The sequence below is a fragment of the Schistocerca nitens genome, chromosome 1 (genome assembly GCF_023898315.1).
Source record: "Schistocerca nitens isolate TAMUIC-IGC-003100 chromosome 1, iqSchNite1.1, whole genome shotgun sequence".
NCBI lineage: Eukaryota > Metazoa > Arthropoda > Insecta > Orthoptera > Acrididae > Schistocerca > Schistocerca nitens.
In genome coordinates, this window is record NC_064614.1 from 472253387 (window position 1) to 472280555 (window position 27169).

The 27169-nt window shown below is 45.6% G+C and overlaps 1 protein-coding gene across 1 annotated transcript in view; it reads left to right on the plus strand.

Annotated features, from left to right (window-relative positions):
* The window catches only part of LOC126236059 (pyrimidodiazepine synthase-like), an 88558-nt gene that overhangs the window by 44760 nt on the left and 16629 nt on the right, over positions 1-27169 (plus strand). Inside the window, exons 2-4 of the mRNA XM_049945105.1 lie at positions 1779-2110; positions 26046-26178; positions 26553-26668. Coding sequence (XP_049801062.1) covers positions 1779-2110; positions 26046-26178; positions 26553-26668 — 581 coding nt within the window. The remainder of the gene's footprint in view (positions 1-1778; positions 2111-26045; positions 26179-26552; positions 26669-27169) is intronic.

The following is a 27169-nucleotide window of genomic DNA, read 5'->3' on the forward strand; positions in this document are numbered from 1 at the left end:
AGACCGTTGGAGAGAAGAGAACCACTTCTATGAATATCAAGAGCTCAGATGGAAACCCAGTTCTAAGCAAAGAAGGGAAGGTAGAAAGGTGGAAGGAGTATATAGAGGGTTTATACAAGGGAGATGTACTTGAGGACAATATTATGGAAATGGAAGAGGATGTAGATGAAGACGAAATGGGAGATAAGATACTGCGTGCAGAGTTTGACAGAGCACTGAAAGACCTGAGTCGAAACAAGGCCCCGGGAGTAGACAACATTCCACTAGAACTACTGATGGCCTCGGGAGAGCCAGTCATGACAAAACTCTACTATCTGGTGAGCACGATGTATGAGACAGGCGAAATACCCTCAGACTTCAAGAAGAATATAATAATTCCAATCCCAAAGAAAGCAGGTGTTGACAGATGTGAAAATTACCGAACTATCAGTTTAATAAGTCACAGCTGCAAAATACTAACGCGAATTCTTTACAGACGAATGGAAAAACTGGTAGAAGCTGACCTCGGGGAAGATCAGTTTGGATTCCGTAGGAATGTTGGAACACGTGAGGCAATACTGACCTTACGACTTATCTTGGAAGAAAGATTAAGAAAAGGCAAACCTACGTTTCTAGCATTTGTAGACTTAGAGAAAGCTTTTGACAATGTTGACTGGAATACTCTCTTTCAAATTCTGAAGGTGGCAGGGGTAAAATACAGGGAGCGAAAGGCTATTTACAATTTGTACAGAAACCAGATGGCAGTTATAAGAGTCGAGGGGCATGAAAGGGAAGCAGTGGTTGCGAAAGGAGTGAGACAGGGTTGTAGCCTCTCCCCCATGTTATTCAATCTGTATATTGAGCAAGCAGTAAAGGAAACAAAAGAAAAATTCGGAGTAGGTATTAAAATTCATGGAGAAGAAGTAAAAACTTTGAGGTTCGCCGATGACATTGTAATTCTGTCAGAGACAGCAAAGGATTTGGAAGAGCAGTTGAATGGAATGGACAGTGTCTTGACGGGAGGATATAAGATGAACATCAACAAAAGCAAAACGAGGATAATGGAATGTAGTCAAATTAAGTCGGGTGATGCTGAGGGAATTAGATTAGGAAATGAGACACTTAAAGTAGTAAAGGAGTTTTGCTATTTAGGGAGTAAAATAACCGATGATGGTCGAAGTAGAGAGGATATAAAATGTAGACTGGCAATGGCAAGGAAAGCGTTTTTCAAGAAGAGAAATTTGTTAACATCGAGTATAGATTTAGGTGTTAGGAAGTCGTTTCTGAAAGTATTTGTATGGAGTGTAGCCATGTATGGAAGTGAGACATGGACGATAACTAGTTTGGACAAGAAGAGAATAGAAGCTTTCGAAATGTGGTGCTACAGAAGAATGCTGAAGATAAGGTGGGTAGATCACGTAACTAATGAGGAGGTATTGAATAGGATAGGAGAGAAGAGAAGTTTGTGGCACAACTTGACTAGAAGAAGGGATCGGTTGGTAGGACATGTTTTGAGGCATCAAGGGATCACAAATTTAGCATTGGAGGGCAGCGTGGAGGGTAAAAATCGTAGAGGGAGACCAAGAGATCAATACACTAAGCAGATTCAGAAGGATGTAGGTTGCAGTAGGTACTGGGAGATGAAGAAGCTTGCACAGGATAGAGTAGCATGGAGAGCTGCATCAAACCAGTCTCAGGACTGAAGACAACAACAACAACAACAACAACAACAACATGCTACTCGATGTAGTAAAAGGCTTTAGTGGTAGACTTGTATGTGACGTGAGACTCGTCGACAGGTGACGCGCAGCCGGCGCCCCCGGAAGGCGAGAAGCTGCGGCTGTACTCGATGGCGTTCTGCCCGTACTCCCACCGCGCCAGGCTGGCGCTGGCGGCCAAGGGCGTGCCCTTCGACATCGTCAACATCAACCTGCTGGACAAGCCCGACTGGCTCACCTCGGTGCAGCCGCAGGGCAAGGTGCCCGCGCTCGACGCCGGCGGCGGCCAGATCGTCATCGAGTCGCTGGACATCGCCGACTTCCTGGACGGAAAGTTCCCCGAGCCACCACTCTGGCCGGCCGACGCAGACACCAAGGCGCGCCACAAGAAGCTCATCGATGACTTTGGCAAGGTGAGCTCTTCTCACTCACAGGCTGAAACATATCCTGCTGTGCAGATATTGCGCTCAAGAATTATTTTCGAAAACTTCTAACAATCTTTCTTACGGGTACGTGCACGAGCAAAAGTCTTAAAAATTAGAAAAACTACAACACGACGCGTGTGTTTACCGTTTGACGCGGCTAACGTGGGTTGATTGTCCAAGCACGCAACAATAAATCGATGCATGCTTTTTGTAACTTACAGTGGTTCGATACATCCACAATTTTAATTTCGTTTGCGAGACAGTAGATAGCTGCAGGTTTTTTATTCCTTAGCAGTAGAATTACACTGAGGTTAAAAGTCACGGGATATTACCTAACATGCTGTCGCACCTCCTTTTGCCCAGCGATGTGCAGCAGCTCGACGTGGCATGGACTCACAAAGTCGTTGGAATTACCCTGCAGAAATATTGAGCCATGCTGGCTCTATAGCCATATCTAATTGCGAAAGTGTTGCCGGAGCAAAATTGTGCCCGAACAGATATCTAGATTACGTCCATAAGCGTTCGATGCGATTCATGTTGGGCGATTTCGGTGACCAAAACATTCACTCGAATCATCCAGAATGTTCTTCAAACCAATCGGACACAACTGTGGTCTGGTACATGGCATCGTTGTTTGGGAACATGTAGTCCGATTGTGGCTGCAAATGGTCTCTAACTAGCCTAAAATTACTATTTCCAGTCAATGTCGGTTCAGGTGGACCAGGGGACTCAGTCCATTCAATGTAAATAGTCCAAATCATTAATCACCACCAGCTTCAACAGTGCCATGTTCATGGGGTTGGGAAACTTGCATGGAGTGGCATTTGCACGCGCCCTGGGGCTCTTGCAGGAATAACCGGGTTTCCCAGGCACAGGGATACTAAGAAGTCTATCAGTTCGGCACAGCTGCTCGTCAGAGAAGGCTCGTGCCCATCCCACAGCTTTGAGCAAGCACGTATCGCTTCAGTGTGGCTCATTAATGCGTTTTGTGGCAAATTTATTCTTAAGACTGTTCTATTAGTGACAATTGACTATGAAATTCTATATAATGAGAACTAATTACAATGAAATGAATACCCCTAGCTGCATACAGGCGTTGATATGTCAATGGGGACAGTCGAAAATGTGTGTCCCGACCGGGACTCGAACACTGAATCTCCTGCTTACATGGCAGACGCTCTATCCATCAGATCCACCGAGGACATAGAAGACATAGAGGATAGTGCGACTGCAGGGACTTGTCTTTAGCACGCCTCCCGTGAGACCCACATTTCCAACTTTATTGTCCCGCACTATATTCATAGTGCCCCTGCCCATTATAATCATTTTTGCCGATTCCCGTAAGAGTTCGGGCACTGTTTGTGCATCCGCACAGATGGTCAAATGGTCGGAGAGCCTTAACTAGAAATATATATGAATATATCTGTTCTTTCGGGCATGTCAGAATCGGTGGCCATGCAGCTCTTTAGAATGAAATTATAATGAAATAAATACCTCTGTCGGGACACACATTTTCAACTGTCCCCGTTGACTTACATCAACGCCTGTATGCAAGTAGGGGTATTCATTTCATTGTAATTTGTAATCTCATTCTAACGAGCTTCATGGTGGACGGTGGCATCTGTTCTTTCGGACATGTCCGAAAGAACAAATATGAGAATGAAATTAATAATCTCTCTTAATATTTTGATGCTGCAAAGACCCTTTTATTCAAACATTAACCATAAAAACAAAGAATGTCAATGAACATTATTTTCTTTTTCACTAAATAATGAATGTCTGGCCCCACTTTCCAACTATTCTATTCCAAGACAAGCTCTAGTATTCCTCCTGAAAACAAAAACGTATTTTGATAGTGAAAATGTTGCAAAAATTAGACATTATGCCTCTGCTCTCATATGATGAATACTTTTACATCGGCTTTACACTATTCTTCAAAATGTACATGTGTCCATATTCTTTTGCCTGTAATCTATTGTAATGTTGGTGACTGAATCTTTTCTTTGTGGTAAAGGTTTTGAAGCACATTAATAGAACACTAAGCGTATCAAGACACCGTCGCACTGAAACGTTCATGTTCATGTGTCTGACCGCTTTGAAGTTACTAACCCAACCATAATGTTACTTTTCATCCCTTTAAAAACAGCTACTTTCCATTTTAAAGGGTTACTCCACCCTAAAACGTTAATTTAAAAAAAATTAATGGCTATTTCACATCTTTTGAATGTTTGCGCTCAGGTCCGGAAACGATTTGGCTGTATTCGAATTAAAAATAAATCTGAGAAATGTTACAAATACGGACTGCGTAAGGGGCTGTGGCACACTGAAAGATGCCACAGATAATTTTTGATTCATACCACCATCAAATGGAACCACAAGTACTCTGAACTTGGCATAAACTCAAACTGGGAAAAACAAGTTGCAAGATTTCCAGGAAATATGATGCGAAACAATTGGCAGTCAGTGGTTGGAAATAAATTATTTTGCCTCTTGACTATATATAAATTTATAAAAAAAATTATAAATTTCCTAACGGATACGTTCGTCGTACGTCCCACATTGATTTCTGCGGTTAATTCACGCAGTTTCGCGTGTTTGTAGTACTGACAACTGGAAAACGCCGCTGCTCTCGGTCTTTAAGTGAAAGCTTTCGACCACTGCGTTGTCTGTGGTGAGAGAATGCTTGAAATGTAGTATTCGTAGCATACTATTGACATCGTGGGTCGCACAATATTGAATTTCCTAACGATTTCCAAAGTGAAGTGTCCCATGCGTCTAGCTCCAACCACTATTCCGCGTTCAAAGTCTGCTTATTCCCGTCGTGCAGCCATAACCACGTCGGACACCTTTTCGCGTGAATCACCTGAGTACAAATGACAACTCATACAAAGAATTGCCCTTTTACCCCTTACGTACACCACATTACCTCCATCCGTATATGTGCATGTCGCTATGCCATGGCTTTTGTCACCTCCGCGTGTATTGTCCCGAATTGACTCTTCACGCTCCTGTAGAATACAGAGGAAGGTAATTGCGTGTGTCATTCTTCATATCCTGTCTCCTCGTGAGAAGCGAACGATCAAAATGACAGGTTTCGCGAGAACAGCTCCTCGCTCACTTGAATAAGGAAGTTCCCTAACTTCCACCGTACCAGTTTTTGAATAAACACGCGTTACGTCACTAATAGGAACTATCTGATGGACTCCTACCATACTACTTCTCAGACTCCTAATCAGCATCCTTATGCAGTAATTGTAAATTACATTCACTAAATTTTTCCAGCTTTTATATAGTTTTTTGTGCAATTTGGTGCTGTTAAATAAGAATGCTGACTGTTGCTTTAAATTTCGATATCGTTTATAAACAACTGAACCATGTCACCGTCACAGTACAGAGAAAAATTGTCCATTTAAAGAGCATACCCTATTAGGAAGCTGAAGAAAATATTGTGTGGTAAAATAAGATTTCATCTTTAACTGTGTTTCTTGTGACACATATGCTCCATAAACTTCGGACCTGCTGATTTGGTGGAGAGTGTTGAATTACATCTATATGTTCATAAAACCATTTTCCTCAAAAAAAAAAAATTATGAGAAGTTGGACACCGTCATAGGGTATACTCTGGAATAAACTATTTAACTACTGCTGCGGCTTAGCGACCTACACTATCCAAAAAGATGTTTGCCTGTAAAGCGTTTTCGGAGACTATTGAATGCGATCAATACAGAGCTTTGACGTTACAATCACCACAGAGCAGCCCCCCAGGGGGTCCACAACTCTTTTGTGGATACGTGTGTAGCGAGCACGGGACCCCGAGCTAATGTGGCCCTCCTTCCTTTCCGGGCTGCATACCTTCCTTTTCCGCATCCTTCCCTATCCCCCATCTTCGTCCCCCCCCCTCCCCTCCCCCCACCACTGGCTCTTTCCTTCCCTTTCTCCCCCTCTGGGAGTATGGTTTGTGCCTACGTCCGGAGACGGACGCTCGTAAATGTAACGCATTCTTCGCCTTCTCTGCTTGCATATCTTCATCCTTCCTTTGTCCTTCTCTTTTCCTTATCTCTTCTATTTACCCTTTTCTCCGCTGCAGCGTTTGAGACCTATTCTTTCCTTTCCTTTCCCTTTCTTTGTTTTCCCTTTCTCTTTCTTGCTCCCTGTTCATGTCTGAAGGCCGACCCACGCATTTTCGTGCATAGCCGGTGACGGGGTAACGCGTAATTCCCCACCCCGGGTAGACAGGTAGGACACGTACGTACCCCCTGGTAACGGCCAGGCCCGAGCTGATACCTTCCGAAAGTGCCGATTGGTCCCTCCGTCCGTTTCTCGGGAGGTGTGACCTGAGGTGTGAACAATCACCTAAGGCGGGAGTGCCCTCAGAGAGCGCCCGCACAAGGGAGGAGTGCGCCATCGGAGACGCCGGTAGTAATGGGGGATTCTTCCGCAATGGTTTCCTCATCTTCCACTATGTCTGCTCACAAACGTAAGTTCACTGAGTCTCAGCCACAGACAGTTCTTCCATCGTTGCCACAGTTCCTTGTTGTTTCTCGGTCTGACGAAAGTCACGACTTCTCCACGGTCAACCCTTTCATTATTCAGAAAGGTGTCGACGCAATTGCAGGTCTTGTAAAGTCTTGTTCCAGATTACGGAATGGCACCTTGTTGTTAGAAACAGTCAGTGCCCTCCAGGCACAAAAATTGCTGTGTACTTCACTGCTCCACGCCTTCTGTGTCTGGGTTGAAGTGCACCGCACTTTAAATTCCTCATGTGGAGTCGTTTATACACGCTCCCTCGACGGATTGTCTGACGAGGAAATTCAGCACTACCTGTCTGACCAGGGCGTAACAGCTGTTCATAGTTATGAAAAGGGTTGACATGAACATCGTTCCAACCCGTACTGTCTTCTTGACATTTGACAGAATTGAACTCCCAGCGAAAATAAAAGCGGGCTATGAGAATCTCCGTTCGCCCCTACGTCCCAAACCCTACGCGTTGGTATCGGTGCCAGCGGTTCAATCATACCATGCCAGTCCTGTTCCAACCCGGCCAAATGTGTTACATGTGGCAAGGATGCCCATGAGGGTGCTTGTCCACCTCCATCCACTCGTTGCATCAACTGTATGGGTGACCACGCTGCTTCCTCTCGAGATTGCCCCATTTTTAAAGACGAAAAGCTCATTCAGGAAATCAGAGTGAAGGAAAAGGTGTCGACCTTTGCTGCTCGAAAATTATTCGCAAGTCGAAAGCCCACTGTGCCTCAGACAGGAAAATACAGCACTGTCCTTGCCTCTCCTCGTCCAACAAAGGAGGCGGCCATGCAGACTTGTGATCTCACCTTTAGTGACACGGTCGTCAGATCGGCCAGCGCAAAGATCGCCCATTCAACCTCACCACTTTCGCCTGCTCAATCTATGGCTCGCCCTTCATCAGGTTCTGCTAAATGTCGATCCCAAAAGTCAGACACCCGGACTTCCAAAAAAGAGCATACTCTTGAAGATTTTTTACATACCCCAACTTCACAACCATCGGTTCCTCCTTCATCTAAATATCATGTTTCCAAGAAGGCTAATAAGAAACCCAGTTCCTCTCCTTCTCCGCCACGGCGTGTCTCATCTACAGCACCACCTGGCGGTAACCGCCCTCGGCCGTCTTCTGTGTCGCCGAGGCGCACTGCTGGCGGCCGATCAACCAGCCGATCGCTGGTGGCAGGAGCTGCTCCTGAACAACCTATGGATCAGGATCTTTTGCCTTCGGCTGAGTGCCGTTCCATTCTGTCGGTCGCAAGCTCTGAGCAGTCGTTGAGTTGACGGCAAACTTGGTCACATTCTTCCATTTTCTGTCCACCCTATGTCCATTATCCATTGGAATATCCGCGGCATTCGAGCCAATCGGGATGAATTGACGATCCTCCTACGATCCTACTCGCCGGTCATCTTCTGTCTTCAGGAAACAAAGCTGCGTCCCCACGACCGCTTTGTCTTCCCCCATTTTCAGTCAGTCCAATTTGATCTCCCTCCTGTTGAAGGCACTCCAGCACATGGACTCATTCTTCTCCATAATACTCTCCATTATCACCCAATCCCCTAATCCCCTTAAACACTTCCTTCCAAGCAGTCGCTGTCCGTCTTTCCCTTTCTGGATACACGTTCTCTCTTTGTACTGTATACATTCCATCGTCCACACCAATGGCAAGAGCTGATCTTCATCTTCTTGGTCAGCTTCCACCCCCCTATTTGCTGGTTGGAGACTTCAATGCCCACCACCCGTTTTGGGGATCTCCACATCCATGTCCGCGTGGCTCAGTATTGCTAGACGCCTTCCACCAAGCGGATCTTGTTTGCCTCAACACTGGGGACCCTACATTTTTGTCTGCCTCCGCGACAAATTTCTCTCATTTGGACCTTTCGGTCGGTACTGTTCCGCTAGCTCCGCGCTTCGAATGGTTCGCCCTTGCTGATACACGCTGGAGTGACCACTTTCAATGTGTCCTTCGATTGCAGCCACACCTGCCATATATGCGCCCGAGACGCTGGAAGTTTGCCCAAGCCGATTGGACACTTTTCGTCTCTAGCGACATTCGATGACCGTCACTTTCGTAGCGTCGACGATGAGGTCACTCATATTACAGACGTTATTCTTACAGCTGCGGAACGTTCAACACCTCGCACCTCCGAATTGCCCCGGCGCCCCCCAGTTCCTTGGTGGAACGAGGCATGCCGTGACTCAATACGTGAGCGGCGACGTGCTCTTCGCGTTTTCAGACACCATCCTACATTGGCCAACTGTATCCGCTATAAGCAGTTCCGCGCGTGGTGTCGTCGCGTCATCCGCGAAAGCAAGAAGACAAGCTGGGACTTCTTTACTAGCTCATTTAACACCTTCACTCCTTCCTCGGAAGTTTGGAGTCGGATTCGACGGCTATCAGGCGCGCCTAGTTTCTCCCCGATCTCTGGGCTCACTGTCGAGCATGATACATTGGTGGACCCCGTCGCAATTTCTAACTCATTGGGTCAACACTTTGCTGAGATTTCGAGCTCTTCAAATTACCCGCCAGCGTTTCTCCCGAAGAAACGTGCAGCGGAAGTGCGACCTCTTGCTTTCTCCTCTCAAAATCACGAAAGCTAAAATACTGTTTTCTCCATGCGGGAACTCCAACATGCACTCTCTTCTTCTCGCTCCTCCGCCCCAGGACCGGATGGTATCCACATCCAAATGTTGCTGCATTTATCATACCACAGTCTGCGGTGGACCCGTGGTCTAGGGGTAGCGTCTTTGATTCATAATCAAAATATCTTCGGTCCCGGGTTCGATCCCCGCCACTGCCTAAATTTTGATAAATAATCAACATTGGCGGCCGAAGACTTCCGGCATAAGAAGTCAGCCTCATTCTGCCAACGGCCTTGTCAAAGAGGGCGGAGGAGCGGATAGAGGGTCAGGGCACTCTCTTGTCCTAGGGGTGGGAAACTGCCCTTAAAGGCGGAAGAATCAGCAATGGTCAACGACATGAGGACGCAGAAGGCAATGGAAACCACTGCATTAAAGACACGTAACGTGTATCCACAGGACATGTGGCCTGTAATTGAAGTGTCATGATGATCTCTCCATTGGCAAAAGATTCCGGAATAGTCCCCCATTCGGATCTACGGGAGGGGACTGCCAAGGGGGAGGTTACCATGAGAAAAAGATTGAATTATCAGCGAAAGGATAACGTTCTACGAGTGGGGGCGTGGAATGTCAGAAGCTTGAACGTGGTAGGGAAACTAGAAAATCTGAAAAGGGAAATGCAAAGGCTCAATCTAGATATAGTAGCGGTCAGTGAAGGGAAGTGGAAGGAAGACAAGGATTTCTGGTCAGATGAGTATCGGGTAATATCAACAGCAGCAGAAAATGGTATAACAGGGGTAGGATTCGTTATGAATAGGAAGGTAGGGCAGAGGGTGTGTTACTGTGAACAGTTCAGTGACTGGGTTGTTCTAATTAGAATCGACAGCAGACCGACACCGACAACGATAGTTCAGGTATACATGACGACGTCGCAAGCTGAAGATAAACAGATAAAGAAAGTGTATGAGGATATTGAAAGGGTAATGCAGTATGTAAAGGGGGACGAAAATCTAATAGTCATGGGCGACTTGAATGCAGTTGTAGGGGAAGGAGAAGAAGAAAAGGTTACAGGAGAATATGGGCTTGGGACTAGGAATGAAAGAGGAGAAAGACTAATTGAGTTCTGTAACAAGTTTCAGCTAGTAATAGCGAATACCCTGTTCAAGAATCACAAGAGGAGGAGGTATACTTGGAAAAGGCCGGGAGATACGGGAAGATTTCAATTAGATTACATCATGGTCAGACAGAGATTCCGAAATCAGATACTGGACTGTAAGGCATACCCAGGAGCAGATATAGACTCAGATCACAATATAGTAGTGATGAAGAGTAGGCTGAAGTTCAAGACATTAGTCAGGAAGAATCAATACGCAAAGAAGTGGGATACGGAAGTATTAAGGAATGACGAGATACGTTTGAAGTTCTCTAACGCTATAGATACAGCAATAAGGAATAGCGCAATAGGCAGTACAGTTGAAGAGGAATGGACATCTCTAAAAAGGGCCATCACAGAAGTTGGGAAGGAAAACATAGGTACAAAGAAGGTAGCTGCGAAGAAACCATGGGTAACAGAAGAAATACTTCAGTTGATTGATGAAAGGAGGAAATACAAACATGTTCCGGGAAAAATCAGGAATACAGAGATACAAGTCGGTGAGGAATGAAATAAATAGGAAGTGCAGGGAAGCTAAGACGAAATGGCTGCAGGAGAAATGTGAAGAAATCGAAAAAGATATGATTGTCGGAAGGACATACTCAGCATACAGGAAAGTCAAAACAAACTTTGGTGACATTAAAAGAAACGGTGGTAACATTGAGTGCAACGGGAATTCCACTGTTAAATGCAGAGGAGAGAGCAGATAGGTGGAAAGAATACATTGAAAGCCTCTATGAGGGTGAAGATTTGTCTGATGTGACAGAAGAAGAAACAGGAGTCGATTTAGAAGAGATAGGGGATCCAATATTAGAATCGGAATTTAAGAGAGCTTTGGAGGACTTACGGTCAAATAAGGAAGAAGGGATGGATAACATTCCATCAGAATTTCTAAAATCATTGGGGAAGTGGCAACAAAACGACTATTCACGTTGGTGTGTAGAATATGAGTCTGGCGATATACCATCTGACTTTCGGAAAAGCATCATCCACACAATTCCGAAGACGGCAAGAGTTGACAAGTGCGAGAATTATCGCACAATCAGCTTAACGGCTCATGCATCGAAGCTGCTTACAAGAATAATATACAGAAGAATGGCAAAGAAAATTGAGAATACGCTGGGTGACTATCACTTTGGCTTTAGGAAAAGTAAAGGGACGAGAGAGGCAATTCTGACGTTACGGCTAACAATGGAAGCAAGCCTAAAGAAAAATCAAGACACTTTCATAGGATTTGTCGACCTGGAAAAAGCGTTCGACAATATAAAATGGTGCAAGCTGTTCGAGATTCTGAAAAAAGTAGGGGTAAGCTGTAGGGAGAGACGGGTCTTATACAATATGTACAACAACCAAGAGGGAATAATAAGAGTGGACGATCAAGAACGAAGTGCTCGTATTAAGAAGGGTGTAAGACAAGGCTGTAGCCTTTCGCCCCTACTCTTCCATCTGTACATCGAGGAAACAATGATGGAAATAAAAGAAAGGTTCAGGAGTGGAATTAAAATACAAGGTGAAAGGATATCAATGATACGATTCGCTGATGACATTGCTATCCTGAGTGAAAGTGAAGAATTAAATGATCTGCTGAACGGAATGAACAGTCTAATGAGTACACAGTATGGTTTGAGAGTAAATCGGAGAAAGACGAAGGTAATGAGAAGTAGTAGAAATGAGAACAGCGAGAAACTTAACATCAGGATTGATGGTCACGAAGTCAATGAAGTTAAGGAATTCTGCTACCTAGGCAGTAAAATAACCAATGACGGACGGAGCAAGGACGACATAAAAAGCAGACTCGCTATGGCAAAAAAGGCATTTCTGGCCAAGAGAAGTCTACTAATATCAAATACCGGCCTTAATTTGAGGAAGAAATTTCTGAGGATGTACGTCTGGAGTCCAGCATTGTATGGTAGTGAAACATGGACTGTGGGAAAACCGGAACAGAAGAGAATCGAAGCATTTGAGATGTGCTGCTATAGACGAATGTTGAAAATTAGGTGGACTGATAAGGTAAGGTATGAGGTGGTTCTACGCAGAATAGAGGAAAGGAATATGTGGAAAACACTGATAAGGAGAAGGGACAGGATGATAGGACATCTGCTAAGACATGAGGGAATGACTTCCATGGTGCTAGAGGGAGCTGAAGAGGGCAAAAACTGTAGAGGAAGACAGAGATTGGAATACGTCAAGCAAATAAGTGAGGACGTAGGTTGCAAGTGCTACTCTGAGATGAAGAGGTTAGCACAGTAGAGGAATTCGTGGCGGGCCGCATCAAACCAGTCAGTAGACTGATGACCAAAAAAGTCTGCGTTACCTCCTTCGCCTTTATAATCAAATTTGGACCGACAGTACTTTTCCCAGACGATGGCGGGAAGCTATCGTCGTTCCTGTTCCGAAACCTGGAAGGGACAAATATCTCCCCTCTAGCTATCGCCTCATTTCTCTCACGAGTAGTGTATGTAAGGTTTTGGAACGTATGGTGAATTGCCATTTAGCTTGGTGGCTGGAGTCCCGCAGTCTTTTCACACCTGCCCAATGCGGTTTCCGAAAGCATCGTTCTGCAGTTGACCATCTTGTTGCTCTCTCCACTTATATCATGAACAATTTTCTCCGGAAACGCCAAACAGTAGCAATATTTTTTGATCTGGAGAGAGCATACGATACCTGTTGAAGGACAGGCATCCTCCGCACACTGTTCTCTTGCGGCTTTCGCGGTCGGTTGCCCCTTTTTCTTCGCGAATTTATGGCAGAACGCACATTTAAAGTGCGGGTGAACACTACTCTGTCCCGTACTTTCTCCCAAGAAAACGGGGTACCCCAGGGCTCCGTGCTAAGTGTTGTACTGTTTGCCATTGCCATAAATCCAATTATGGATTCTCCCCTTCCTGATGTCTCGGGCTCCCTCTTTGTGAACGATTTTACGATCTACTACAGCTCTCAACTGGCCAGCCTTCTTGAACGACGTCTTAAAGGCTGTCTCGATCGCCTCCACTCTTGGAGCATCGAAACAGGCTTCCGCTTTTCTCCCAGTAAGACCGTTTGTGTAAATTTTTGGCGTCGTACGGAGTTTCTTCCACCTTCCTTACATCTAGGACCCGTCAACCTTCCGTTTTCGTACGTCGCTAAATTCTTGGGTCTTATGTTTGACAGAAAACTGTGCTGGTCCTCCCTCGTTTCCTATCTTTCGGCTCGCTGCCTGCGATCCCTAAACACCCTCCGTGTCCTGAATGGTACCTCCTGGGGAGCGGACAGAGTGGTCCATCTCCGCCTCTATCGCGCCTTAGTGCGCTCTAAATTGGACTATGGCAGCATAGTTTACTCCTCTACTCGGCCGTCTATTCTTCGGCGTCTCGACTCTTTCCACCACCGTGGATTACGTTTAGTGTCTGGAACTTTTTACACCAGCCCTGTGGAAAGCCTTTATGCTGATACTGCTGAACCTCGGCTGTCCAATCGGCGAGCTGTCCTAAGTCGTTATGCTAGCCAACTGTCTTCCATGCCTCTTATTCCGGCCCATGACATTTTTTCGACGGCTCCTTGGATTTAGTGTATGCAGGCCGCCCTTCCTCCCTACTACCACCGGGAGTCCGCTTCCGTCAACTGCTCCATTCTCTTACCTTCCGCCTTCCTAAAACTTTCTTGACAACTTGGGGTACAGCACCACCTTGGCTCCGTCCCCGGACCTGCCTGCTCCGTGACCTTCGTCAGTTTCCCAAGGATGGTACCCCTTCACTTATTTATCGTCAGGCATTTTCTGCTCTATGTGCACAAATGAAGGAAGCCACATTTATTTACACTGACGGCTCAAAAACATCGTTTAGTGTAGGGTGTGCCTATATTGTTGGCGACACCCAAAATCGATTTCGGCTTCCCGACCAGTGTTCGGTTTATACTGCGGAGCTTTACGCTGTTCTCCAGGCTGTCCAATACATCCGTCGCGTCTCGGTGACGTTCCTCTGGATCCCAGGACACGTTTGTATCTGTGGAAATGAGGCGGCCGATATAGCGGCCAAGGCTGCAGTCTCTCTTCTTCGGCCAGCTATTCGCACGATTCCTTTCGCCGATCTACGGAGTATTTTATGTCGTCGTGTTGTTCTTTTATAGCAAGTACATTGGTCGACACTTCCCCATAGTAAATTGCGGGACGTGAAAGCTCTTCCCTGTGCCTGGACCTCTTCCTCCCGAACGCGTCGTCGGGAGGAGGTAATTAACTAGACTCCGGATAGGGCGATCCTCCCCCACTTTGTCCCCACTGCTCTCAGCTGTGGACGGCAAGACACCTTTTACTTGAGTGCCCCTATTTTACTCCGTTACGCGCCCTTATACAGCTGTCGCCTGAAATATCGTCCATTTTAGCAGATGACACGCGCTCAGCCGATCGCGTTCTCGAGTTTATTAGTGCCAGTGAGATGACGTCAGTCATTTGAAGCTCTTTTTGGGGACAACCAACCCCTTTCTGTAGTGGTTTTTTTAAGCTTTCCCTCTGCTTTTAGTTTCTCCAATTTTTTGAGTTTCGTTCCCATTGCTGCTGGTTTCCATTTTCTTTTTTTACCTTTTCATAAGTCGCAGACTGGGCGCTAATGACCATAGCAGTTTTGCGCCCAAAAAACAAACAAAAAAAAGCACAGAGCAACATCTCGCAGAAAAAGTAGCCAATGCAACGCATTTCATCCTCTTCCAGTCATTCCTGATCTATGTTCACCATGCCAACATTTGTGATGCATAGTCGTTTGATGGCTACTGAGCAGAGGTGTTTTTCTTTATTTTGCAACTCGCCACCGAAATTTCAGTTCTAGTATCCAGTGTCAAACTGTGGTATGCTATTTCTGAATTGCCATGCGTTAGTTCTGACTTTGTTACGCACAAATCTCCCCCATTATTCTGAACTGGCATTTCTAGGAACGTAATTAACGTTCCGGACAATGGACGTATCGAACATAGTAAACGTCTTCAATGGCCTTACTCTAATTAACCGCACTGCATCGATCTGGCACTATTGAAAGCAAGTGTTCCCCCATTCCCCCTCACCTGCGTGTATTCGGTCGCGCGGACGAATACGCAGTACGCTGTTGTATCCTGCCAGCCAAACTCCCTTGAAAGAATGCAGAAGTAAGACAGTCAGCGCACTCTTGCTCATGTTTTACCACTTCTCGTTACAGTCGCTCCAAGACGGCCTCAGGTCGACTCGACCTACTGTTAAATTGTATAACTGGGATGTTTCCCAGGCTAAATCATGGTCAGGGCAATGGGCTCGCTAATTTTCCCCCTACCAGTGTCATCGCGAACGAAAGATTCTACTGAAGCCTGCAGTCAGGCCAAGAACCCGTTCACGGGTTGAGCGCCAGACCTTAGCTTTCTCAATAGTATTAAGACACAAGTGAAGATAAAGCACTTCTAATGTTAAGAGTAATAGCAATGAGTTTTCGTCCTATGCCGCAATTATTGCGATCATTGTGTTTTATGAACTCAGGAAAGTCGCGTCGGGCAGATTTAAATTGGGAGACCAGGGAGCTCCGGGGAAAGAAAATGGTTTAGTCTTCTCACTTTTCTCTTATGGGCTTCTGTACCGCTACTAGCCGTCAGCAGTAGAATGCAGTAACCTTAATTATATGTGTGGGAAAAGTATTTCACCATGTAGCTACCAAATCTTTCTCTCTGACAGTTGAACGGCACCTGTTACCCCGAGCGCATTGCGCAATGCGGAAAAGCATTACCATCGGCCATTAAAATTGCTACACCAAGGAGAAATGCAGATGATAAACGGATATTCATTGGACTAATATATTATACTATAACTGACATGATTACATTTTCACGTAGTTTGGGTGCATAGATCCTGAGAAATCAGTGCCCAGAACAACCACCTCTGGCCGTAATAACGGCCTTAATACGCCTGGGCATTGAGTCACAGAGTTTGGATGGCGTGTACGGGTACAGCTGCCCATGCAGCTTCAACACGATACCACAGTTCATCAAAAGTAGTGACTGGCGTATTGTGACGAGCCAGTTGCTCGGCCATCATTGACCAGACGTTTTCAAGTGGTGAGATATATGGAGAATGTGCTGGCCAGGGCAAAAGTCGAACATTTTCTGTATCCAGAACCTGCAACATGCTGTCGTGCATTATCCTGCTGAAATGTAGGGTTTCGCAGGGATCGAATGAAGGGTAGAGCCACGGGTCGTAACACATTGAAATGTAACGTCCACTGTTCAAAGTGCCGTCAATGCGAACAAGAGGTGACCGAAACGTGTAACCAATCGCACCCCGTAACATCACGCCGGGTGATACGTCAGTATGGCGATGACGAATACACACTTCCAATGTGCGTTCACCGAACACGGATGCGACCATCATGATTCTGTAAACAGAACCTGGATTCATCCGAAAAAATGACGTTTTGCCATTCGTGCACCCAGGTTCGTCGTTGAGTACACCATCGCAGGCGCTCCTGTCTGATGCAGCGTCAAGGGTAACCGCAGCCATGGTCTCTGAGCTGATAGTCCATGCTGCTGCAAACGTCGTCGAACTGTTCGTGCAGATGGTTGTTCTCTTGCAAACGTCTCCATCTGTTGACTCAGGGATCGAGACGTGGCTGCACGATCCGCTACAGCAATGCGGATAAGATGCCTGTCATCTCGACTGCTAGTGATAAGAGGCCGTTGGGATCCAGCACGGCGTTCCGTATTACCCTCCTGAACCCACCGGTTCAATATTCTGCTAACAATCAGTGGATCTCGACCAACGCGACCAGCAATGTCGCGGATACGATAAACCGCAATCGCGATAGGCTACAATCCGACCTTTATCAAAGTCGTAAACGTGATGGTACGCATTTCTCCTCCTTACACGAGGCATCACAACTAAGTTTCACCAGGCAACGCCGGTCAACTGCTGTTTGTGTATGAGAAATCAGTTGGAAACTTTCCTCATGTGAGCACGTTGTGTGAATGCTCTGAAAAGCTTATCATTTGCACATCACAGCAACTTCTTCCTGTCGGTTAAATTTCGCGTCTGTAACACGTCATCTTCGTGGTGTAGAAATTTTAATGGCCAGTAGTGTATATAGTCCAGAAACCAACCTTAAGGCAGAGTAAATGCTTTTCAGGCTTCTGTGGTAATACAAATACACATTCGTACTTCTAAATGTCGGAAAACCCACGTGTTAATGACATGCTTTTTATGATCTCAAGTTTAGGCGTTTAGGCGTCGTAGAATGCGTTAAGGATGTAGCACGTGTCTAAAGTGTGCAGCACGTATATATTTTTATTTACTCTTGGTGCTTGGCACCAATGCGTGACGATGTAAGTATTGCTTAACGGTAATACTTCGCTGGAGAAGTTTTCACGAGATAGTATAGCTTTTCCATAAGAAGCTAAAAACTTCGAAGCTATTTAACGAGCCTGTTTCAGTTAAGAACTGCGCGTATGAGAAGCAAAGTTTGCCCATTTGAAGTTTTCGCTTGGTGGTGGAACTTCATATCACGCGATACTGTGGGAGAAATTGGTTTGCATTCACCTAAACGCGTCGCTGGCGGCGAAATACCCACTATAAACAGTAAATGCAGCAATATCTCACTGAACTCAGAATGCTGTCGCTGCTGAGTCTTCGTAGAGCTAGCCATATTTTGAGCCGTCAGGAGCGTAAATAATCACAAACATGTTCATATTCCCAGCTTCTGGTAGCAATTACCATCGAAAATTGTTTTAGGGCTGTTGCAAAATATATTCCTCTACGCTGGAGTCGAAATAGCATGGGTATCCTTTGACACGACCGGCCGCGTTGGTGAAATGGCTAAAATACTAGACTAGCGTACATGAGGAGGAGGATGAGGAGAGTGAGGGGCGGTTCTATACATTCATATTCTGGATTTTCGACGGGTTCCCTCCATAGCTGAAGACAAAATCGTGGGTGAGTCCTGTGAGAGAGACACGGTGGCTATCCTTTTCTAAGCTTGTCTGATGAGTTTGTGCTGCCTCCATTTAATTAGTTCCCAACAGGACGCTAAACTCTAATTTCTCCTTTTCATCCTAAATTATCAAAAAGTCTGTCATGTTGGCGTACTGTTCATAAGTGTGTCTAATAAGTGTGCCTGTGTCAAACACAGTGCAGTGTCGTTCTACTAACTGCCATGACATAAATTATATTGTATAGGAAGCAGTTAAATGAAAAAGACGCACATGAAAAAAAGTAAACTGTTTATTTCAGAAGTAATCGCAACTGTTAACATACGATCCCACTGTGATGCAAGATCTGCTCATGCACTTGCTTACGTAACGATAATCATACCCAGGCCTGAGACTTTTCGTTGGAAGCAAATTGATGGCTACGAATGTCTTTCTCCAGAGTTCCAAAACAACGGAAATAGCATGGAGATCGGAACTGTACGGAGAATGCGTACAGTCTTCCCAGCGAAACTTCTGCTGCATTCCCGAAGAAATCAGCGATATGATCCGCATTGTTTGACCTAATTTCAAAGTTTTACAGAAGTACAGATCGTGCAAGGTAGATCGTCCAACACTGTGTTCGTTCTACCCGTAGTGTCTTTCTATCTTTGCACCCTCGCTTTCAGTGTGCGTGTGCGGGCGTGTCCTTAAGTACGTGCGGGGTTGTAAGCCCCTGACAACGCAGGGATCGCATTATTGGTTCCTGGGCTGGAAACTCTTCACGTATGCCAAGGAGCATATGCCCATCGTGGCTTGGGCATGTGGACACAGGCAACATTTGACCAGCCAGATTGTGTTTTTTGCTGTGACTGGGTGGCACCTGTGGCGAGAACAGCAATTTGGAGTAGGTGGCAAGGCGGATGAAAGGCAAATGAAGCTGGGCAGTTTCTTCTGAAGCAAAGGAAAACTGTAATATGGGAGGATATGGCCCCATAACATTTCCTTCTCCGACAATGCCGTGGAAGGAACGTTAAGCTAGGAGGCAAGGGGAGAAATACTCCCCACAATACTTAGTTTGCTCTAGGAATGACGGATGTTCCTCTTTCACCAAAGAGTCATCATTCTTTGTTGAGCACCTTGAGGCATTTCTGATTGTTGCCAGCATCATAATTAAAGTACCAGGGAAGTAGGTTGCTAGCCTTACTTGCCCTGAGTCCCATTGGGTTTTACCCCTAACGGTTGAGGGACTAACCGGTGGATTTGGTAGTCTTTGCCGTATGAGCACAAAGGTGACCACGACTCAGAATATGTCCCAGATGCCCAGCCTTATTCCAAAGTAACTGGTATCCCGACTGTCGGGACCACTTACTTGGCCACTCATACGTTGCCCATGGTTCATGAACTAAGACATGACTAGAGGAACCCACACCATGAACCGTCTTGCATATGCGGATGACTTAGTTGTGATGGCAGATTCGATTGAAAGTTTGCAAAGTAATATTTCAGAGCTAGATCAGAAATGTACGGACTATGGTATGAAGATTAGCATCTCCAAAACGAAAGTAATGTCAGTGGGAAAGAAATATAAACGGATTGAGTGCCAAATAGGAGGAACAAAGTTAGAACAGGTGGACGGTTTCAAGTACTTAGGATGCATATTCTCACAGGATGGCAACATAGTGAAAGAACTGGAAGCGAGGTGCAGCAAAGCTAATGCAGTGAGCGCTCAGCTACGATCTACTCTCTTCTGCAAGAAGGAAGTCAGTACCAAGACTAAGTTATCTGTGCACCGTTCAATCTTCCGAACAACTTTGTTGTATGGTAGCGAAAGCTGGGTGGATTCAGGTTACCTTATCAACAAGGTTGAGGTTACGGATATGAAAGTAGCTAGGATGATTGCAGGTACTAGTAGATGGGAACAATGGTAGGAGGGTGTCCACAATGAGGAAATCAATGAAAAACTGGGAATGAACTCTATAGATGTAGCAGTCAGGGCGAACAGGCTTAGATGGTGGGGGCATGTTACACGCATGGGAGAAGCAAGGTTACCCAAGAGACCATGGATTCAGCAGTGGGGTAGGAGTCGGGGCAGACCAAGGAGAAGGTACCTGGATTCGGTTAAGAATGATTTTGAAGTAATAGGTTTAACATCAGAAGAGGCACCAATGTTAGCACTGAATAGGGGATCATGGAGGAATTTTATAAGGGGGCTATGCTCCAGACTGAACGCTGAAAGGCATAATCGATGATGATGATGATGATGATGATGATGATGATGATGATGATGATGACGGATTTGGGGCAGAAACAGCAGCGATTTTGGAAGTGTTTCAGTTCTGATTAGAAAGGCATCCTCTGCTCAGCTGCGAATGTTACTCGCCTGTAAGAAGCTGTGGGACATTTCTGAAACTATCACCCCCCCCATCCCCCCTCCCCATAAGTCTCAGCATTGTACATGGTACCATATCCACTAAGAAGCGTCGAGATGTGCATTCTGTCTGTGTCCAGCGTGGACCAGATGACAATAGGTTTGATACTAATGTCTTCATTCTGGTCCTCGAACAGTGCTTGTTACCTGAAGAGGTCAAGGCGATGGCGCATCAATACCTTCCGAAACCTTACATGACCCCTCCCATGTGATGCTTCAACGCATGAGGTCTGGGCACATGTTTTCATATTGTAACACAAGCCCCATCTGTAGGGGTTGAGTGTCAGTCACACACCAACACTCCTTCAGTCCCTCTATACAAGTCCCTTGAGTAACTCGTGTATCAGGAGGCCAAGAATAAATATGATCGTCTTCATCATTTACATATGACAATGACATTCACTATGGATATGTCACGCTCACCAGTAGTGCTATCCTCGCCCTTCGTGCCTACCACATTGGGTTCTTGGGGCCAGCTGACTACATCCATTAACTGTTGCTTGGGAGCCCCATTCTACTGTTTCTCTTACACCCACTTTGGGAGCATCAACTTCCCACCTGCTGACTGCTAGGGATGTCGAACTCAACTCGCCACCAGAGTTGCAACCCTTCATCCAGCATCTCTCACCACAAAGGGGTAACCCAGGATGCTCACCTACCAGGGTTTGGTTGATCTGAAATCAGACTATGGCGGACAATCACAGACATAAAAATATCCTAGAAACACATACCTCAAAGATGGAGGTACTGGTGGTCCCAGTGCTACTGTACCCCTATACATTCTACCTCAGTACCTCAGGTAGAGATGTTAGTGGCCCCTGTGGCACCAGATCACCCTATACGACGTTATTCAGAATTGATGTGTATTGATGTCATATCCTTGCAACTGGAAGACCCTACTGTATGACCCACCTTCTTGATCCCACAGGATAGTAACAGCATGATCCTCCTGTGGAACTGTAGCGGGTTTTTCCACCATCTGGCTGAGCTACGTACTCTTAAGTTTCCCCTGCTTCCTACATTACTCTCAAGAAAACCTGCTTCCCAGCATTGTGAACCTCTTGCCCTCCACAGCTATTGGGACTACTGTAATAATCGTGTTGACTATGACAGAGCGTTAGGCAGAACTTATACATATATTTTGGACTCTTTACAGTGAACACGAGCAACTTTGTATGACTTTGGACACTGAGGCAGTCTGTGTGAGGATGTCTCTGGATTTTACGGTCTGTAATGTTTATCACCCTCCTGACAGTGACGTGTTTCACACAGAATTTTCTGTATGGATTTCACAGCTCGCCCAGTCTTTCCCAGTTCGAGTGACTTAAATGCCCACAACCATTTCTGGGGTGGTACTACGACCACTGGCCATAGTAACGCTATTGAAAATGTGCTAAGAGCTTTATCTTTTCTGTTCAATACTGGGTCCACACAAAGTTGAATGTGCGTATTGGTATTACTTGGTCACTGGTCTTCACATTTGCAGCCCTGGTCTTGTCCCTCCCTCAACCCACTTGAGAGTCCGTGACTACTTGTCTGGCATTAATTTCCCTATAGTCCTGTCCCTCCTTAGCATCACTCACCTGGGTGTCAACCTGGATGGCCTCTCAACAAGGACGCCTTTGCCTCTGCCATCGCCCTTAGCTTTTTGCCATGAGCAAGTAACAGTGTAGCTGACTAGAGCACAATTGCAGCTATTCTATTGACAGCAGACTTAGCGATTCTCTATTCCTTTGTATACCTTCATTGGAAGACATTAACTTGATCAGAAATCACTGTGGGCATTAAAGGTCACAGGAGGGCTCTCCATCGCTGTGAATCACATCCATCAATGGATCACCTTATTTCCTTTTAATGGTGGTGTGCCCAGGCCTGTCACCTAATAAACTGACAAAAACAATAACATTAGGAACAGTGTGCTGGGCACAACTTGACTAGAAGAAGGGATCGGTTGGTAGGACATGTTTTGAGGCATCAAGGGATCACAAATTTAGCATTGGAGGGCAGCGTGGAGGGTAAAAATCGTAGAGGGAGACCAAGAGATGAATACACTAAGCAGATTCAGAAGGATGTTGGTTGCAGTAGGTACTGGGAGATGAAGAAGCTTGCACAGGATAGAGTAGCATGGAGAGCTGCATCAAACCAGTCTCAGGACTGAAGACCACAACAACAACAACACGTCCTTTCGTGGTTTGGGCAAAGGTTTGATGCCGCTAAGGAAACAAGTCCCCCAGAAGTCTTATTGGTATCTCCCTGAATGGAATTGTCTACATTGACCCTGATGTTGTCGCCAAATGCACTTCTCTGCAATTTTCTTTAGCCTGTATGTCTGAGAACTGTCAGCCTGCATTTCATGTCCTCAAAAAGAGTGGAATGAATTCACTTACCTTTCAATACACATCACCTACAGCCATATGGTCAACCATTTAGTGAGTGGGAATTCCTCAGTGGTCCTAGCCCTTCGCCCTGATGTGGCCCCAGGACCAGACCACATCTACAGCCAAATGCTCAAATACCTAAAAGTGTATTACCAACATTATGTCAGTGTCTGTCCCAGGATCATTCCACTACTGACAACATGGTGTGCCTGGAATCTACTGTCCAATCAACTTTGACCTGCAAAAGGCTTATGACCCCATGTGGCATCATAACGTTCTTGTTACCCTATGAGAGTAGGGTCTCTGGGGCACACTCACAATTTTTGTGTGGAACTTCTTGTCACACCATACTTTCAGATTTCAAGTTAGTGCTTCCGACAATACTCAGCCACATACAAGAGAATAGGGTCCTCCAGGGCTCTATTGATTGTGCCCCTTTCTGTCTGTCAGTGGAATAGCTGCACATGCAGATACAGTGTCACCTTCCTCCATATGCTAGCGATTTTTGCATTTACTATTGCTCTGCCAGCGTGGATGTTACTGAATGCTGGCTGCAGGGTGCCGTATGAAAGGTGCAGTCCTAGGCTCTCACACATGGCTTCCTGTTTCCAGCTACCAAGATATGTATCATGCATGTTTTTGTACTGTCAACTACAGCCAGAACTCTACCGTGATGACCAGTTTCTCAATGTGGTGGAGTTTTATCGCTTTTTGGAATCATAGATGCCTAGTTGACATGCCTTTCCCATATTGGCCAGCTTATATGAATGTGTTGGTTACATCTTAATACTCTCCACTGCCTCAGTAACGGCAGCTGGTGTGCCGACCACTCTACATATCTGCAGCTGTAAAAAGCTTTCAACCTGTCCAGTTTTGATTCTGGTTGTCCGGCACATAGTTCAGCGATGGACTCTACTTCCTGGGTCTGGCTTGCAACAGGTGGCTCTCAGACTAACCCTGTGAACAAGTCACAGAGGCTGGGTTCCCATCACTACAGATAGGATGCCAAGAAATGCTGCTGAATTCTGTGATACACAGTTGCTGCCATCCCCACCCCCATCGCTCCACTTCTGGGCAGCTTTTTCCTGAAACAGCAGCCCAGAATTAGTCACAATCACAGCTCAGATACAGTGTCTTTGCTCTGAACTAAAACTTCTCCACTTTCGCCTCTTGTCAGGAACGACTCGTGTATGCTCCTATGCTGTGTACCCCTTCCTCGGATCTGTCTCAATGTATCCTTTGGACTAAAAGATTCTTTTCATGTCACTGTTTTTCGGCGCCTCTTGCTGACCATCACTGATGCATTTCTGCGTTTGGAAGTGATATACACTGACAGCTCTTTGGTCAATGGACGAACCAGTTATGTCTACACATATGCAGGATGCAATGAACAACGTTCCCAACCGAATGTATACAGTAAAATCACTGCATAACTGGTGGCCATGAGTTGAGCCCTCAAGCATGTTCGTCATTGCACCAGAAAGACGTTCTTAATCAGTAGAAGTCTTCAGTCAATCAACCAGTACTACCCTTGAGATCCTTGCTCATGACTATCTGAGCTCCTTTCTGGCTTCCATAAAGCTGGGGGGTTGCCTGTCTTTGTCTCGACAGTCACATTGAGATCCCAGGGAAAGAATTTGCTGACGGGTTGGCGGTGGGCTACCAGGATTCTTACTTTGGCGATGGGGGTATCAGAACCAGATCTTTGGTCAGCTTTATGCCATTGGTTGTTGGAGGCTTGGAACTCACATTGCTGTGCCCTGGTTTCTCCAAAGAAACTGAGCAATAAAGGCCACATCACCCATATACCAGTCCTCCCTCCCTGCTTCTCAAAGGGAAGCTACCGTTCTCTGCTGACTCCCCATTGGCCACTTAATTCTAATCTATGGCCAGATTCTATTATGTTAGGATCCATTCCAGTGTTGGTTTGGTACCAGTCTGACAGGCCCACATCCTACTGGAGTGCCCTATTTCAGCCATCCTACAGTAAAAACTAGAACTGGCTGACTCGCTGCCCTGGTGCTAGTGGAAGGTGGCAGAACAGTTGATCTCGTTTTACGTTTTACTCACGAGGTAGAGCACATTGGCCTCATCAGCCACTTGAGGGACTAGAGGGGTGCACTCTCACCTGATCCAACTCAGGAGGCCAAGGCTGCTCTTGTTCAGTGGTCTCGCCTGGCTCCTATCCTTTCCACCTTCCTTAAACTATACTTACTCTTTTATGTCTGTTGGCTTACTCTCACATCGTCGTTGGTTTCTATGCTGAGATTTTACAAAGTTTCCTGCATTACTGTTCATCTAATACTAGAGCGTGAGGAAACATTGGTCGGATGAAGTGTGTCCATCTTCCGTCACGTGTGTCCCAGAGCCTCCAGCTGCTTTATGAGCAGAACAACTCGCCCGCCTTCACCCTCTTATCCCTCTCTCACTTGTACTTGGTTCTCTCTCTGGATTTTATTGACTGTTACAATAGGGTTCGTCAGAATTTCTCCTGTGTCCTTACTCTGAGGACTCTCCATGGGTTGACACATCTAGAATGGACTGATGACTTCAGTTTAGTCCCCATAACTGCAGCAATCCAATCCTCAGCTCTGGTACTACTATTGATTTCAGTGCCTCGATCTTATCACCACGTACTTTCATGATTCGATCAGACGTCTTCAGATGAACTCTTGGCTGTGGGACTGACTGTCTGGCTGTTAAGCCTCTTAACCCACCAACCAATAGAAATTTTCTTTAATGCCTCGTTTATTTGCACCACATACATTACAAACAGATCTTATAAACCAAAATTTCTCGTGACATCTATATCTGTTCTCTGTAAACCACTGTGAAGTGCACGACAAAAGCTATTTTCCAAACTTGAAAGAGCGCTTGTATGATGATTCGTGCAAAATCTGCAATATTACATATAGATGCCAGTGCTCTAGACATTTTCTGTTGGATCCTCTGCTTGTTATAATGTAGACTTTTATTTGCAGGTAACGAAGATCTTCTACGAGGCAGTTTACGGCAAGGAGAAGCGGCCGCTGGGAGACTACCTGGAGGAGATCGTGGCTGCTCTGCAACCTTTCGAAGACGAGCTGGTTGCTGGCGGTAACACCTTCTTCGGAGGTCAGTACACGCACTCATAATCACTTCGTGAAAAGATTTTTGAAATGATTAACGCAGCAAAATAGATAGGATGGTTAAGACTTCTTTCATCCCCTCTAATTGTTGTAGAAGAGCCGTCTGTATTTCTTCGTTTCTTTGTCATGTGCGTAGGCTATGGATTTTGTTTTGTGTATCTGTAATGCAGTTACAATTATCAGCTTGGTGGACATAAAAATTGGATTTATTGATTTTTTAAACAGCTTGCCTCGATGTAGTCTTTGTTCGGATTTTATAGATTCTTCCTGCTTTCCTTGTATAAGTAGCACGAGTCTGAAGTTAGTTTGTGTGTAAGACATCGTATGGTGATGAAACAAACAATGATTGTCTTACTGCAGGTACACGGCCTAGTATGTTGGATTACATGATCTGGCCGTGGGCTGAGCGTGCCAAGGTGCCCAGCATCATCAACAAGCAGGAGATGAACTTCCCCAAGGACAAGTTCCCAAAACTCGTGAGTATCTAACATAAAGTGTCTGCTGCAGCAAACCACCACCAGCCAGTATACCTTGTCAAATTCAAATGGTTCAAATGGCTCTAAGCAGTGTAGGACTTAACATCTGGGGTCATCAGTCCCGACTGAAGCGCGTAGAACGGCTCGGCCACAGCGGCCGACAGTTAACTTCTCATGGAAGATATGTAAGAGTTGGATAGATACGGTACACTGTCCTTGATATTGCATTTCACTATCTGACAAACCATTAAGAACCCATAAAGTTGGACATATGTCTGGCGGCATTGAGAATAACAGCTTTTGAGCTGTGTGACATTTAGAGATCCTTGACAAAAGCGACATCTATTCAGCTATCTTCGTTTTCATACGTGAGCGGATGTCCATTTACGACAAAAAAATGTATGGTAAAACTCACATCAGCTGTTAAAGACGCTTCACTGGTAGCACCCATTTGCCATGATGATAGTGTGTCTTTATTCAAAGCTACGTTGATTGACTTTG